The sequence below is a fragment of the Nerophis lumbriciformis genome, linkage group LG13 (assembly GCF_033978685.3).
Source record: "Nerophis lumbriciformis linkage group LG13, RoL_Nlum_v2.1, whole genome shotgun sequence".
Classification (NCBI taxonomy): Eukaryota; Metazoa; Chordata; class Actinopteri; order Syngnathiformes; family Syngnathidae; genus Nerophis; species Nerophis lumbriciformis.
Genome location: NC_084560.2, coordinates 33951786 through 33966667, shown reverse-complemented (window position 1 = coordinate 33966667; position 14882 = coordinate 33951786). Strand labels below are relative to the sequence as shown.

At 36.0% G+C, this 14882-nt stretch overlaps 1 protein-coding gene and 1 long non-coding RNA gene across 4 annotated transcripts in view; both read right to left on the bottom strand.

Moving 5' to 3' along the window:
• LOC140679328 (uncharacterized) overlaps window positions 1-14882 on the bottom strand; it is a 112241-nt gene that overhangs the window by 61787 nt on the left and 35572 nt on the right. The window contains exon 3 of one of the 3 annotated variants that reach the window (XR_012050779.1): window positions 13654-13736. This is a non-coding gene — a long non-coding RNA (uncharacterized lncRNA). Of the gene's footprint in view, window positions 1-1208; window positions 1389-13653; window positions 13737-14882 lie in introns of those variants that run through there. The other 2 variants (XR_012050780.1, XR_012050778.1) reach the window with 2 other exon arrangements.
• On the bottom strand, window positions 7979-10369 carry olig2 (oligodendrocyte lineage transcription factor 2). Its single transcript, XM_061970560.2, has 2 exons — window positions 10311-10369; window positions 7979-8890 (listed from the first exon to the last, which is right to left on the bottom strand). The coding sequence occupies exon 2, from the start codon at window positions 8875-8877 to the stop codon at window positions 8104-8106; it is 774 nt and encodes a 257-aa protein (XP_061826544.2). The 5' UTR covers window positions 8878-8890; window positions 10311-10369; the 3' UTR covers window positions 7979-8103.

The window sequence follows — 14882 nt, the reverse complement described above, 5'->3', positions numbered from 1 at the left end:
AATCACACCTTCCTTCAACTGCATCCAACTTCACGTACTTCTATAGCCTGCTCAGTGGCCTTGTGGTTAGAGTCATACCAAAGACTATAAAAATGGGACCCGTTACCCCCCCTCGGCATCAAGGGTTGGAATTGGGGGTTAAATCACCAAAATGATTCCCGAGCGCGGTCACCGCTGCTGCTCACTGCTCCCCTCACCTCACAAGGGGTGGAACAAGGGCATGGGTCAAATGCATAGGGTAATTTCACCACACCTAGTGTGTGTGTGTGTGTGTGTGTGTGTGTGTGTGTGTGTGTGTGTGTGTGTGTGTGTGTGTGTGTGTGTGTGTGTGTGTGTGAGAGAGACTATCAGTGGTACTTTAACTTTAACTTTCTGTTGTTGGCTGTACCTAACCTGCACCAGAATTTTTTCTGAGACATGCAAAACAATGTGCAGTAATTGGCATTCAGCAGCAATTTGGTTTAAAGTTGCAAAGTTATAGAGTTTGTATTGTTTGATTCATTGACTTATAGATTATCAACCCATGCCTAAATATGTCACTGATCATCACTTCTGTGGCTGACCAACATTCCTCTTTTTATAATACAACTAAAGTACATTTCTATTACATCAGCTGTGTTCTAACTTGAGAAACAGCATCAAATGTCCGCATTGTGTCACAATCTAATTCACTTACATGTTACAGCTAGTTTCCTGAACTATTATTACACTAAAGCACTTCCATTGTGAAAGTACGCCCGAATGCAGTTGAGATAGGCTCCAGCGACCCCGAAAGGGACAAGCGGTAGGAAATGGATGGATGGAAGTACGTTCTCCACTTAAAACCGGAAGTAAGGAAAGGCTTTTACTGCGAAATTACGTTTTTAGCGACAAACCGGAAGTCGCGTATTTTCGGAAATTAGCGAATAGCTCTAATAAACTATTTCTTTCCAAAAGTCAGATTTCAAATAATTATGGCTGTAATTCCAAAGGAACAGTACATTGCTATCACTGTCACCATGCACTCTATGAACTTAAAACATCAGTAAGGCCAGTAGGTATATCTCTACAAGCTATGGTTAGCTAGCACGGCTAACTTATCTTCGACCGCTAGCTAACAGTAATATCGTGCCTTTAACTTTACCTATTGCATTTCACACATTACTAACCTGTACTATTACTATTTCAAACATTATATTTTGGTTCCAGCAAGTTTTATTTGTTCTTACCGTCTGTGTTCAACGGTCCATCTCTGGTGAAAGCAGTGCCTGACTAGCAGTAAGGCTGATGGGTTGATTGATGCACGGGGTTTACCTGTGCTAACCTCAAGGGCAACACTCTACAGGGTTAATTTGCTTAAACTTTACTAACTCTGTTAAATAACCCCAACACTGAACTCTATTTGAATCAGTATGAGTTAAAAGAACACGTTGAGTAAAAATTAACTCTGAAATGTTTAACCCTGAAATTTCAACACACCAATGTTTGCTGTGTATCGGTCGATGTCGATAATTATTGATACTTTTTATGACTTCTCGAAATAATCAACATTTTTGTTGTAAAAAAACGTTTTTTTATTTCAAATGTCACCTTCCTTTGATTATAATGCCCTCAGCTGAAATGTCAACACAAGTAAGGGAAACACAAATAGTAACATCTCATTGAATCATTTTTTTTATTATAAACTGAAGGTGCAATAAAAAGGAATATGTAAGAAATGTTTAATAAAGTGTAAGAAAATAGTGCAAAGTGTGAAAATGTAAACAGAGAGAAACCTGAGAAGAACTATTTTTCTGCAGGTTAAGCGCCAGGAAGTTACAGCAGTGCTCTAAAGGGCGAGCGTGGTTTTGGTGGTTTACAAACCCCTTTTAAAAAAATCTAAGGTGCCATACTGTCCAGGTGACTTTTCCTCTTTTATCCACAATTTCTTCAATTTGACTTTCTCTTCTCACTCTATGCAAAGAATCAACCGCCAGACAACAAGATGGCGCAACCAAACGTGACAGTTGATACTGTCACCTATTTGGCTGTTAGTGTGTCCCTCCCACTGATCAGTGATCACTTCCTGCGCTGCTCGGTTACCAGAGAGCGAGTGCCTTTGGTTCATGCAACCAACCTTGTTTTTGCAACTTCCGCTTTCTTCCGACAAAAAAATAATCAAAGGCACTTTTTATTGATATGGATTACGTGTCTATCGCGATACTGATATCCTTTTATCGCCCAGCCACTTGTGCGCTCAAAAGACAGAGTTTAGGTACAGCGGCGCTAATACTAATGCTACATGCTACCTAAGGCGTTAGAAGCGTTAGCTGCTTCTCAAACTTCATTCATTAAATACCACCATAATGACAACATTAAATACAGTAGTGTAATAGACCTAAGTATTCATTAAGTACCACCATAATGAGAACATTAAATACAGTAGTGTAATAGACTTAATAAGAACATCTGTCTTTGCAAAAACCTGTTTCCACACAATGGACCGCAGTGGTGGCTTACAGTTTTTTCCAATTGCTTACACACAAAAGTTTACATTTTCACACAGTTAACAAAAGTCTACACACAGTAAACAAAACCGCTGTGCAGATGTGCCTGATATTAGGCATAGACTCTGCTTCACATTTTTTGCGAAATATTACAGACAATGCTTTACACCAGTGTTTTTCAACCTTTTTTGAGCCAAGGCACATTTTTTGCGTTGAAAAAATGCGGAGGCACACCACCAGCAGAAATCATTAAAAATTGAAACTCGGCAGCCGATATTGACAGTAAAAAGTCGTTGTCGCAATTGTTGGATATGACTTTAAAGCATAACCAAGCATGCATCACTATAGCTCTTGTCTCAAAGTAGGTGTACTGTCACCACCTGTCACATCACACCCTGACTTATTTGGACTTTTTTGCTGTTTTTCTGTGTGTAGAGTTTTACTTCTTGTCTTGTCTTGTTGATATTTTCCTGTAGCAGTTTCATGTCTTCCTTTGAGCGATATTTCCTGCATCTACTTTGTTTTTATCCTTCTTTGTGGGGACATTGTTGATTGTCATGTCATGTTCGGCTGTACATTGTGGACGCCGTCTTTGCTCCACAGTAAGTCTTTGCTGTCGTCCAGCATTCTGTTTTTGTTTATTTTGTAGCCAGTACAGTTTTAGTTTCGTTCTGCATAGCCTTCCCTAAGTTTCAATGCCTTTTCTTAGGGCACTCACCTTTTGTTTATTTTTGGTTTAAGCATTAGACATCTTTTTACCTGCACCCTGCCTCCCGCTGTTTCCGACATCTACAAAGCAATTAGCTACCTGCTGCCACCTACTGATATGGAAGAGTATTACACAGTTACTCTGCCGAGCTCTAGACAGCACCGACACTCAACAACAACACATCAATTGCAGACTATAATTACTGGTTTGCAAAAAATATTTTTAACCCAAATAGGTGAAATTAGATCATCTCCCACGGCACACCAGACTGTATTTGCACAGTGGTTGAAAAACACTGCTTTACACACACCTTCCCATCTTGCACACAGATAACGATTGTGATACACACATTTTCACACATTACACACACACTAGTTACTTCCCGGTCAATCCAAAGGGCCGGCTTGCCAATGACCACACACTTGAACACATTGGATAATCACATCCACCAGGTGTAAAGACACACAGGTGATAAATTGAAAATACAGCTTTCAAGTGGGTGCTACAGCTATACTGTTTTTTCCATTTGTAATTTTTATCTCCAGACTTTTTTTCAAACCTTTTTATTTGTCTCAGATTTGAATTTGTGCTGCATGTCATTGTTAAATAGTGTGACATGTTACTTTACCTGACTGTGGTAAAAAATACATATTTTCAGTTTGCAGCATCATTGTTGAGCAGTTCTTGAAAAGACTACAGGATATTTTTACTTTCTCTTTGGGTCCTTACGTACAGGCCCACTTCAAAGTAAACAATGACGATTGCTATGGATTTGCCAATATATTTTGTCAAGTTACAGTAATCATTCATCACATATGCTTAAAAAGGTCGGGCAAAATGCCCCAAACATGTGATTTCTTATAGTAAAATAGGGTTTTTTACAAATGTGTTTTGTATTCATCACTGTTCTGGGTAACTCACTCCAATAGTGTCTTATCATTTGAAGTCTGTGTGAGTGAGATGACAATAAAACTGCATTTTCATAAATGCTTGCTTTATTTTGATGAATGGGCAAATGTTTTGACCGAAGTGTGTCATTTTGCAAATAATCTATGAATTAAGGAAATTGAATGTTGTGTTTGGAAAAGTGTGTAAATCCTTTTGAAAAAAGACACACAGTGAGTAAAATTGTGTGTACGCAAATGGAAAAAAAACTGTATTAATTTTTCATTCGCCTGCTTCTATTCCCATATATTTAACGTATTTATTTAGTGCTAAAAACAACTTTTTATAGAGCCGGCAGTTATAGCCAATGTTTTCTTTTTTAGTATCGATAACATCAATTAATTACCTTTTTTAAACAATGTCAGCTCGATGTATATCTTATGGAAGGCCAACTAACAGCACAGATAAATATACTTGAATTTCAGGAATATAAATCGATCTATTGAGCAATCGTTTCACCCCTAATAATAATGCCACTATCCAGCTGTGTGTAAAAGGAGCTAAGCAATGGATGAAAGAAGTAACATTGAATTTTACATAGGATGTTAAAATATTCACTTTTTGTAATACGATTTAATTTCAACCCCAGTCTTGCTGCAGTGTGGAAGAGCATCTTTGTAATCAGCAGAACCGTCAGTCGTACCTCCTGGCCGTTGGGCGCCATAAGAGTAAGATTGACCGCTTCTACATCCCCATGGACAAGCATCTCATTCCTTGCCAGGCCAACCGCTCACTTGGCGCATTTGATGAGCTTTTCAAAGCTCATTTTGTGTCCAATGTGTTTTATGATAGTCAATTTATACACATTTCTTCAGACAACAATTTATAACAGAGGTGTCAAAGTCATCGCAGTTATGTTTGGCCCCAGAGGGCCGTTTCTAACAGTGAATACTATAATTACACAATTGTTTAATGCATTTTATTAGTAGATTTTTAAAAAAGCAAAATGCAAAAAAAATATGGTAAATTGCAATAATTTCATCTCAAAATGTAGTGTATATTACTGTAAATGGAAAAACAGTACAGCTGTTTTTATGGTAAAAAAAAAAAAAAAAAAAAAAAAAGGCAGCTCAGTTGCCAGACTTTTACCATAAAATTTACATTTGTTTTTTTCTGTAAATAAAAAAAACCCTGCAATTTTACCATTTTTCGGTGTATTACTGTAAATGCCAAAACGGCACCACAGTAAAAAAGTACCGTTTTTTTTCATTTAGAGAAAAATGCTGTAAAAACCACAGTACGTTTCACAATGTTACCATGAAATCTATTGCTACTTTTATATTGCACAATTTGATGGGTAACTTGCTTTGAAATCATTATTATTAGTATTTATTTCTATTAAAAAAATGTTTTGAATTTGAATGATTTGAATTTGAATGTTTGATAATATATTTTTGCATAATTAGACAATATTTAAGTTAACAAAATGTGTGATTATGGAGTAAAAAAAATGTTCTCCCAAATAGAAAGAAATAATACATTTAGTAAGAAAAGTTACAGTACTTTATTGATACATATTATTTCCAGGCTTTCGAGGGACAAATAAAATGAAGTGGCGGGCCACATCTGGCCCCCGGGCCTTGATTTTGACACTTGTGGTCTATAATATTGATATGGGAAAAATTACATTCTTTTATTGACACGGAAGCTATTCATTGGGAACTTTGATGAACATCACCACACATTTAAAGTATTACAAACTGAAAGAAAGGTTAGAAACCACTTGATATTCAAAACCCATATGGTTCTGCAGATGAACATTTGTACATCACACCCTCATTTATGTTTGTAACTGGCTGCATGGGACAAATCAAAATAAATGTTCTTGGAAATTAAATGTTTTTATTAATATTTTTTGTGTGTATCATTTTATTGTAATGTAACATTATTTTCAATCTATAACATGTCAAATTTAAAGAAGAAACTCTAAAAAAACTGTTAAGAACTTAACTATTTTGTAAATGTTATTTTAACTCTGTAGAGTGTGGAGCTATATAAACCGTTAACAAGTGTTAACTTGCTTAGTTTAACTAGCTAAGTGTAAATTTAACTCAGTTTGGTGAGTTAAAGAAGTACTCTGACATAGTGTTAATGACAACTCACAAAGTGTTAATTTAACCCAGTTTGGTGAGTTAAAAAAGTACTCAGACATAGTGTTAATGACAACTCGAAAAGTGTTGATTTAACCCAAGTTGGTGAGTTAAAAAAAGAACTCTGACATTGTGCTAAATAATTAACTATTTTGAAAATGTTAATTTAACTCTGAAAAGTGTGGATCAATAAAAACCCTTAAAAAGTGTTAAAATCAACTCTGCGGGAGTTGTTTCAAAATTTCGGTTTTTGCTGTGTGCAAAACACTTAAATCGTGATACAGTTTTCAGCCCTATACTGGTATAATGCTAACAGCTAATGCTCTTGGTGCTACATTACAGCTACATCGTACTCTACTTAACAGAAGGCGGGTTGTCAGAGCGGCCATCTTGGTGTCACATGACTTGAGTGTCAGGACGGCGTCTCGAATCGCCGTCGTTTCGCCTCGTGTTTGTTCAGCGCCCGTCTTTAGTCCCTTACGCCAACACGGCCTACAACTCCAACACACGCAGGAATATTCAAATTCTTCTTCACCACAGACACATAATATGTTTTAAGGGGGAAATTAATTCAGTTTTAGGAAAGAAATATGAAAAAGAAGCAACACGACGGTGACCTTTTGACCTAGCACGTGACCCGACGAGCAAAAAAGGTCACATGACTTCAGGAGAGTCCAACAGAACTTTGACGGGCCTGCGGGAACTGTGAGGAAACAATTGGACTTGAAGTGTTTTGGTCTATTAAAATGACAATAACTATATTAAAAACATTAATAATAACAATTGGCTTAAAAATTGTTATTGGCCATAAAAAATACGAACTATATAATTAATCTAAATGGCACATTTAAAATAATAAAACATACGTAACTTATTCTTCTTCTTCTTCATTTGCATACGTAATAGATTATTTTGTTTAAAGTAAAAATAGGAAAAATTTGTAGGAAAAACATTTCAAACACTCTTTTTTCAGACAACTATATTTTTATTAGCATTATTATGTTATTAATAATACAATTGTTCAGAAAAAAGAATGTATTCCACAAAAATTAGAGCAGTTTTTACAGTTTGTTACCTAATAACATTAACAAACAATTATATATAACACAATGAATAATTTATATGTTAAATGTTGTGATTATGATGACAACAAAAGCGATAATAAGAACAATAATTAACGTTGTAATCAAGACAAGTTTGTTAGTTAGCAGCTTCAAATATAAAACGCATAAAGGAGTAAAATATGTTTTATGAGCCTTTTAGGACACTTAAAATAATTATTTGATATAAATATAAATGTCATTCAATATAGAAACTTAAAAAAGGGAAATATAGAATAAAAACCAAATTCAAACATGAATAAATACATTTAGTCATTAAATATTAAGTTGTTTTTTTTTATTACCATACGTCATATGTTAATTACGGTAAAATTGTCTAACCATTTTTGTTGACTTGTTTAATTGAAAGCTTTTGATTTAAAAAAAAAAAAAGATCTTTACAAATATTTTCAAATCAATAATTTATAAACGTGACATTTTCAAGCATGACAATTATGACATTATTTATAATTGTTTTATTCTTATTATTTATGCAGATCTGTTCAAACAAACAGGGAGACTTCATATTTTTATTTGCAATGAAGTTTATTTTACAATTGAAAGGCAACAAGTCAATAATAAATATTCATTCATTCATTACAAAAATAAAGAGACAGAGCGCGTGCACGTGAGAGACATATAGAGTGTGTGTGTACATGTACGTGGATGTAGAAAAATGTACATTTATTTACAGCTTTTTGTGTGTGCGTGTGTGTGTGAATAAGTTAACTTTCCCGCCATGCGCTCGTGACTTCCCGGGAAAAGGCCAACAAGTTCAAAAAGTCCCGCCGTCGTCACTTGGGGTCTCCCGCCAGGCGCGGCACCGCGCACATGCTGCACGGGCACGGCAGACCGGCCGCGACCCCCCAGTGCTGGAAGGCCGGGGCCGCGGGGGCCTTGAGGAGTCCGTGCGGGGCCCGGACGGCACCGGCGGCGGCGGGAGGAGGCGGCGGCGGCGGGAGAAGCGAGTGGTGGTGCACGGGGGCGTGCGCGGGCACTGGCCCCGCGTGGCTCATAGTCCCGCAGGCGGCCGCGTGGAAGCCGGCGTGTGCGTGCGCGCCGCCGCCGTAGACGTCACTGAGCAGGCGCTTCATCTCGTCCAGAGAGCTGCTGAGCATCAGGATGTAGTTCCTGGCCAGCAGCAGCGTGGCGATCTTAGACAGTTTGCGCACGGAGGGCCCGTGGGCGTACGGCATGACCTCGCGCAGGCCGTCCATGGCCACGTTCAGGTCGTGCATGCGCTTGCGCTCGCGGCTGTTGATCTTCAGGCGGATGGTCTGCAGCTCGTTCTCGGACATGAGCTTGCGCTCCTTCTTGGAGGCCGCGTGCAGGGCCAGCGCGTCCTCCTCGGACAGGCCTCGCAGCAGGTGCGCGCCGCCGCCGTGCAGCAGGTGGTGGTGGTGGTGGTGGTGGGCGTGGGCGTGGTGGGGGGACGGAGAGTCGCCCTGCGTGGACGACACGGCCCCCGGGAAGCCGTGCGCGGACGTGCGCTGCAGGGCGGACGTGAAGAGGTCGTCTCCCTCCGGGGATGACGGCCTGCTGGACACGCGGCTCGCGTCCGACTCCATCGCGCATGCGCACCTGCGGGGAGCAAAGCCAAAACTTTAAATGAGCACTTTTTTATCTTCATGACTTCTACTTTGTGTTTACTGTGATCATCAATAAGTGAATTATTAGTATTAACATGAGGGTGTCATATAACACTTCTATTGATAAAGTTAAAGAAAAAACAGTTTTCTTATTAAAACGTAACAAAAATGTATTATAATTGGTTACATATATTATAGTGCAGAGAGTATATTATTATTATAGTTTACAAACTTGTTCATGCAGTACTTACACTACAAATAATACTTGTTCATGCAGTATTCACACTACAAATAATACTTGTTCATGCAGTATTTACACTACAAATAATACTTCTCCATGCAGTATTTAAACTACAAATAATACTTGTTCATGCAGTATTTACACTACAAACAATACTTGTTCATGCAGTATTTACACTACAAATAATACTTGTTCATGCAGTATTTACAGTTGACACTACAAATATTTGTTCATGCAGTATTTACAGTTTACACTACAAATAATACTTGTTCATGCAGTATTCACACTACAAATAATATTTGTTCATGCAGTATTTACAGTTTACACTACAAATAATACTTGTTCATGCAGTATTCACACTACAAATAATACTTGTTCATGCATTATTTACACTACAAATAATACTTGTTCATGCAGTATTTACACTACAAATAATACTTCTCCATGCAGTATTCACACTACAAATAACACTTCTCCATGCAGTATTTACACTACAAATAATACTTGTGCATGCAGTATTTACACTACAAATAATACTTGTTCATGCAGTATTCACACTACAAATAATACTTCTCCATGCAGTATTTACAGTACAAATAATACTTGTTCATGCAGTATTCACACTACAAATAATACTTGTTCTTGCAGTATTTACAGTACAAATAATACTTGTTCATGCAGTATTTACAGTACAAATAATACTTGTTCATGCAGTATTCACACTACAAATAATACTTGTTCACGCAGTATTTACACTACAAATAATACTTGTTCATGCAGTATTTACACTAAAAATAATACTAGTTCATGCAGTATTCACACTACAAATAATACTTGTTCATGCAGTATTCACACTACAAATAATACTTGTTCATGCAGTATTTACACAAAAAATAATACTTGTTCATGCAGTATTCACACTACAAATAATACTTGTTCATGCAGTATTCACACTACAAATAATACTTGTTCATGCAGTATTTACACTACAAATAATACTTCTCCATGCAGTATTTACAGTACAAATAATACTAGTTCATGCAGTATTCAAACTACAAATACTTGTTCTTGCAGTATTCACAGTACAAATAATACTTGTTCGTGGAGTATTTACACTACTTGTTCATGCAGTATATTATTAAACAGCAAGAAAAGGAAGAATAAAACTCACCGTTAGTTGTCTGCAAAGTGACGACACGACAAATCCACTCGTGGGCTCGCTCGACGGCTGCACAGTGACGCGCTTGCGTGTGCCGCTGACGCCTTTTATACGCGCGCGCACGCCGCGAGGGCCGGCTCACTTGGGCAACAACAACACAGTGTGTGCGCACGTGTGTGTGTGCGCGCGCGCGTGTGTGTGTATCACCAATCAGACGCTATTACGGAGCGCGGGGGTGCGGGGGGGTCAGCATCTTATTAATGAACTAAAAGACGCACACATAATATTGCTGTTAAAGTGGCCTTTAAAGTGAATACATTTTTGAAATATCTTTGTAAACTAATTTAAGATTTTTCTAGAGATGATCTATTCTCGATCATTCTATTGATTGTGACGTCATGGCCTCTTAGTGAGCATGGTGTTAGAGAGTGTCTCATGAACAATCACACGCAATAAGGGCGGCAATATGTCACCCACACACACACACGCACATACTAAACTGCACCCCCTCCCACACTTAATGCACTCCGTGTGCGCCTGCTGTGTGCAGGATGTCTGCATGCTGCAGTAACGGTTGTGGAGGGAGATAACACTCTAATAACTTGTTAGCGCACAATCAAGTACCCCCACCCCCCCACCCCCCGCCCCATCCCCACCCCAAATGTTAACATTTCAGCCTCTTCCCTCTATTTTGGCATATAATAGATGTGATTCCCACAATGCATCACGGACTAATAAATAATTAAAACAACCAGCGAGCTGCAAATGGCCTACGACCCACACTTTGGACACCCCTTGCATGGGCTAAAACATCTTTGTTGCCATGGCGACAGTGTTTGTTGACAACCCAAGGGTAATACAGATTGTAATTCATGATATTTGACCAAAACATTCACTAACTGTACACGTTTTACACACTGTAAGTAGAAATAAATAAAAAAATACATTTATTATTATATTTATATATATTAGTATTTATATTAGTATTTATATATATATATAAATAAAATAAATGGGTTGTACTTGTATAGCGCTTTTCTACCTTCAAGGTACTCAAATCGCTTTGACACTACTTCCACATTTACCCATTCACACACTGATGGAGGGAGCTGCCATGCAAGGCGCTAACCAGCACCCATCAGGAGCAAGGGTGAAGTGTCTTGCTCAGGACACAACGGACATGACGAGGTTGGTACTAGGTGGGGATTGAACCAGGGACCCTCGGGTCGCGGACGGCCATTCTTCCACTGCGCCACGCCGTCCCTATATATATATATATATACATACATATACATATACATATATATATATATATACATATATATACATATACATATATATATATATATATATATATATATATATATATATATATATATATATATATATATATATATATATATATATATATATATGTATATACATATGTATATACATATGTATGCATGTACAGTATGTATGTGTGTATAAATATATATATATATACATATCCACTCGGCGTCCATTGCATCCGGTCTCCCCTCCCACATCTGCGGTCCTCTCCATGGTTTCTCATAGTCATTCACATCGACGTCTCACTGGGTTGTGAGTTTTTCCTTGCCCTTATGTGGGCTCTGAACCAAGGATGTCGTTGTGGCTTGTGCAGCCCTTTGAGACACTTATGATTTAGGGCTATATAAATAAACATTGATTGATTGATATATATATATATATATATATATATATATATATATATATATATATATATATATATATATATATATATATATATATATATATATATATATATATACATATTTACAACAAAAAAATATAAAAATAAATATATATGTGTGTGTATATATATATATATACACACATATGTATATATATATATATATATATATATATATATATATATATATATATATATATATATATATATATATATATATGGCCCTGCGATGAGGTGGCGACTTGTCCAGGGTGTACACCGCCTTCCGCCCGATTGTAGCTGAGAGAGGCTCCAGCGCCCCCCGCGACCCCGAAGGGAATAAGCGGTAGAAAATGGATGGATATATATATATATATATATATATATATATATATATATATATATATATATATATATATATATATATATATATATACATATATATATATACACACATATATATTTATTTTTTATATTTTTTTGTTCTAAATATGTTGATGCCTATTGTGGGGGAAAATAAAATAGTAATACACATATATAAATAAATATATACGAAACACATACATATATGTGTGTGTACATATACATACATATATAGACATGCATGCATATATACAGTACAAGCCAAAAGTTTGGACACGCCTTCTCCTCATTCAATGTGTTGTCTTTATTTTCATGACTATTTACATTGTAGATTGTCACTGAAGGCATCAAAACTATGAATGAACACATGTGGAGTTATGTACTTAACAAAAAAAAAGGTGAAATAACTGAAAACATGTTTTATATTCTAGTTTCTTCAAAATAGCCACCCTTTGCTCTGATTACTGCTTTGCACACTTTTGGCATTATCTCAATGAGCTTCAAGAGGTAGTCACCTGTAATGGTTTTCACTTCACAGGTGAAAATTCATAATTCATAGTTTTGATGCCTTCAGTGACAATCTACAATGTAAATAGTCAGGAAAATAAAGAAAACGCATTGAACGAGAAGGGGTGTCCAAACTTTTGGCCTGTACTGTATATGTATGTGTACATATACTGTACATACATACATAGACATACATATACTGTATACATATATACATATATACTGCATATATATATATATATATATATATATATATATATATATATATATATATACATAAATTGATATGTACTATACAAACAAAATTCATATACACAACATTTTTATATATATTTATAATTTTAACCCAAATAGGGGCCCCTGCTATATCATAAAAAAATCTATAATTACATGTTTATAATTGGTATGTGCTTATGATAATACATGTTCATGTATTTTTAAAATGCCCAGTGCGTATAAAAAAACAGTTCATTTCAAGTCCACAATTAGTTTTTTAGTGCAGGGGTCTTCAACGTTGTCCAGGTCAAGGACCCCAAACTGACGGAGCAGGGACCTCCGGCTTGTGAATAAGAGTGTATTTGAAGTGATATTGATCCTAAAGGAACCCTTTACAAACCAATATCCATGTGCATTCATATTCATCTCAATTTGGCAAAATTGCAGGTGGACTATAAAAACATTTCTTTCAAAATTACACGAATAAATACATTAAAAAGGCTAATCAACCAAATATTTCACAATCTATGAACAACTATAAATACTGAAATTTTTTTCATATTTTCACACACTTACTTGACAAAACAAATGTGTCAGATTTTGGAGCGCTGCTGCCCCCTTTCAGGTCAAATGCTGTCCTGACGTGACCTCTGGACCTGCTGAGTGAAGAAAGCAAAATATAAGATAACACAATAATGCTAACTTCTCATTTATTTACCAATAAACATTTAAAGCGGTATAAAGTGTCACTTCTTATTACACTTGGATGGCATTTAAGGATGTTACAATGTTACTTGAAACCTTAAAAGCTCACATGAGGGCCACAGTTTGACCCTGGAACAGATTAATCCCCATTTACAGTGCCTACTATAGCATAGAGGAAGTGTCCACTAAAGTCTGGACATATGATATACATACATACAAGTAAGGGTTAATGAAGCAATAAAATATAAATATATTTATTTTTAATTAGGAATAAAAATATATTCTAACCAGGGCGGTCAAAAATAACGAGTTCATTCATGTGAATAATCGCAAAAAATGATGCAGATTAATCAAACCATTTGAGACTGTTGTGCTTGCTGGCAAATTTACCTTCAAAATACTTTGGATAAAACAGTTTTAAGTAGATAAATGAAGTGTTCAAGTAAAACTTAAAAAAAAATAATGTATAAAATTCTTACAACAAAACCATGCTTTATCAGTATCATGTTTCAAAACCCGCTTCACAATGTAGCCATTAATCCTGACTTCCTCATTTTGATTTAAAAAAATGTTTTATTAATTTTTGTTTTGTAGATTAAAGTGTTTTAATATTGTGAATGTTGCTGATCCATTTGAATGTATTATTATTTATTGGGTATATAGTTTTGGGTATCAAACGGTTCAAGTTGGTCAAAAAAATTAATAATAATAAAAAAAAGAATTTCAAGCAAATTTAATGTTTTTTTAATGTTTCTGTTACGGACTAAAACATAATGTAAATAAAGTTATAAATTGTTATAAATTGATATATATTTCTTATTTTTTTGTTTTATTTAATGTAAATACAAGTACATTGTTATGCAGATGTGTACCTATACCATTTTATTGACAAATGATACTATCTACTTGGGCTGTGAATCTTTGGGCACCACACGATTCAATTCGATTCGATTCTTGGGAATAACGATTCGATTCAATTCGATTCGATTCTTGGGAATAACGATTCGATTCAAAATCGATTCTCCATTCCAAATCAATACTTATTTAATACCATTGGTTGCCAGTTCTTCGATTAACTACATTCCTCCACAAAATAGATA

Coding starts and splice junctions, on each gene's coding strand:
- olig2 (XM_061970560.2), bottom strand. CDS start 8,877: ATGGAGTCGGACGCGAGCCGCGTGTCCAGCAGGCCGTCATCCCCGGAG.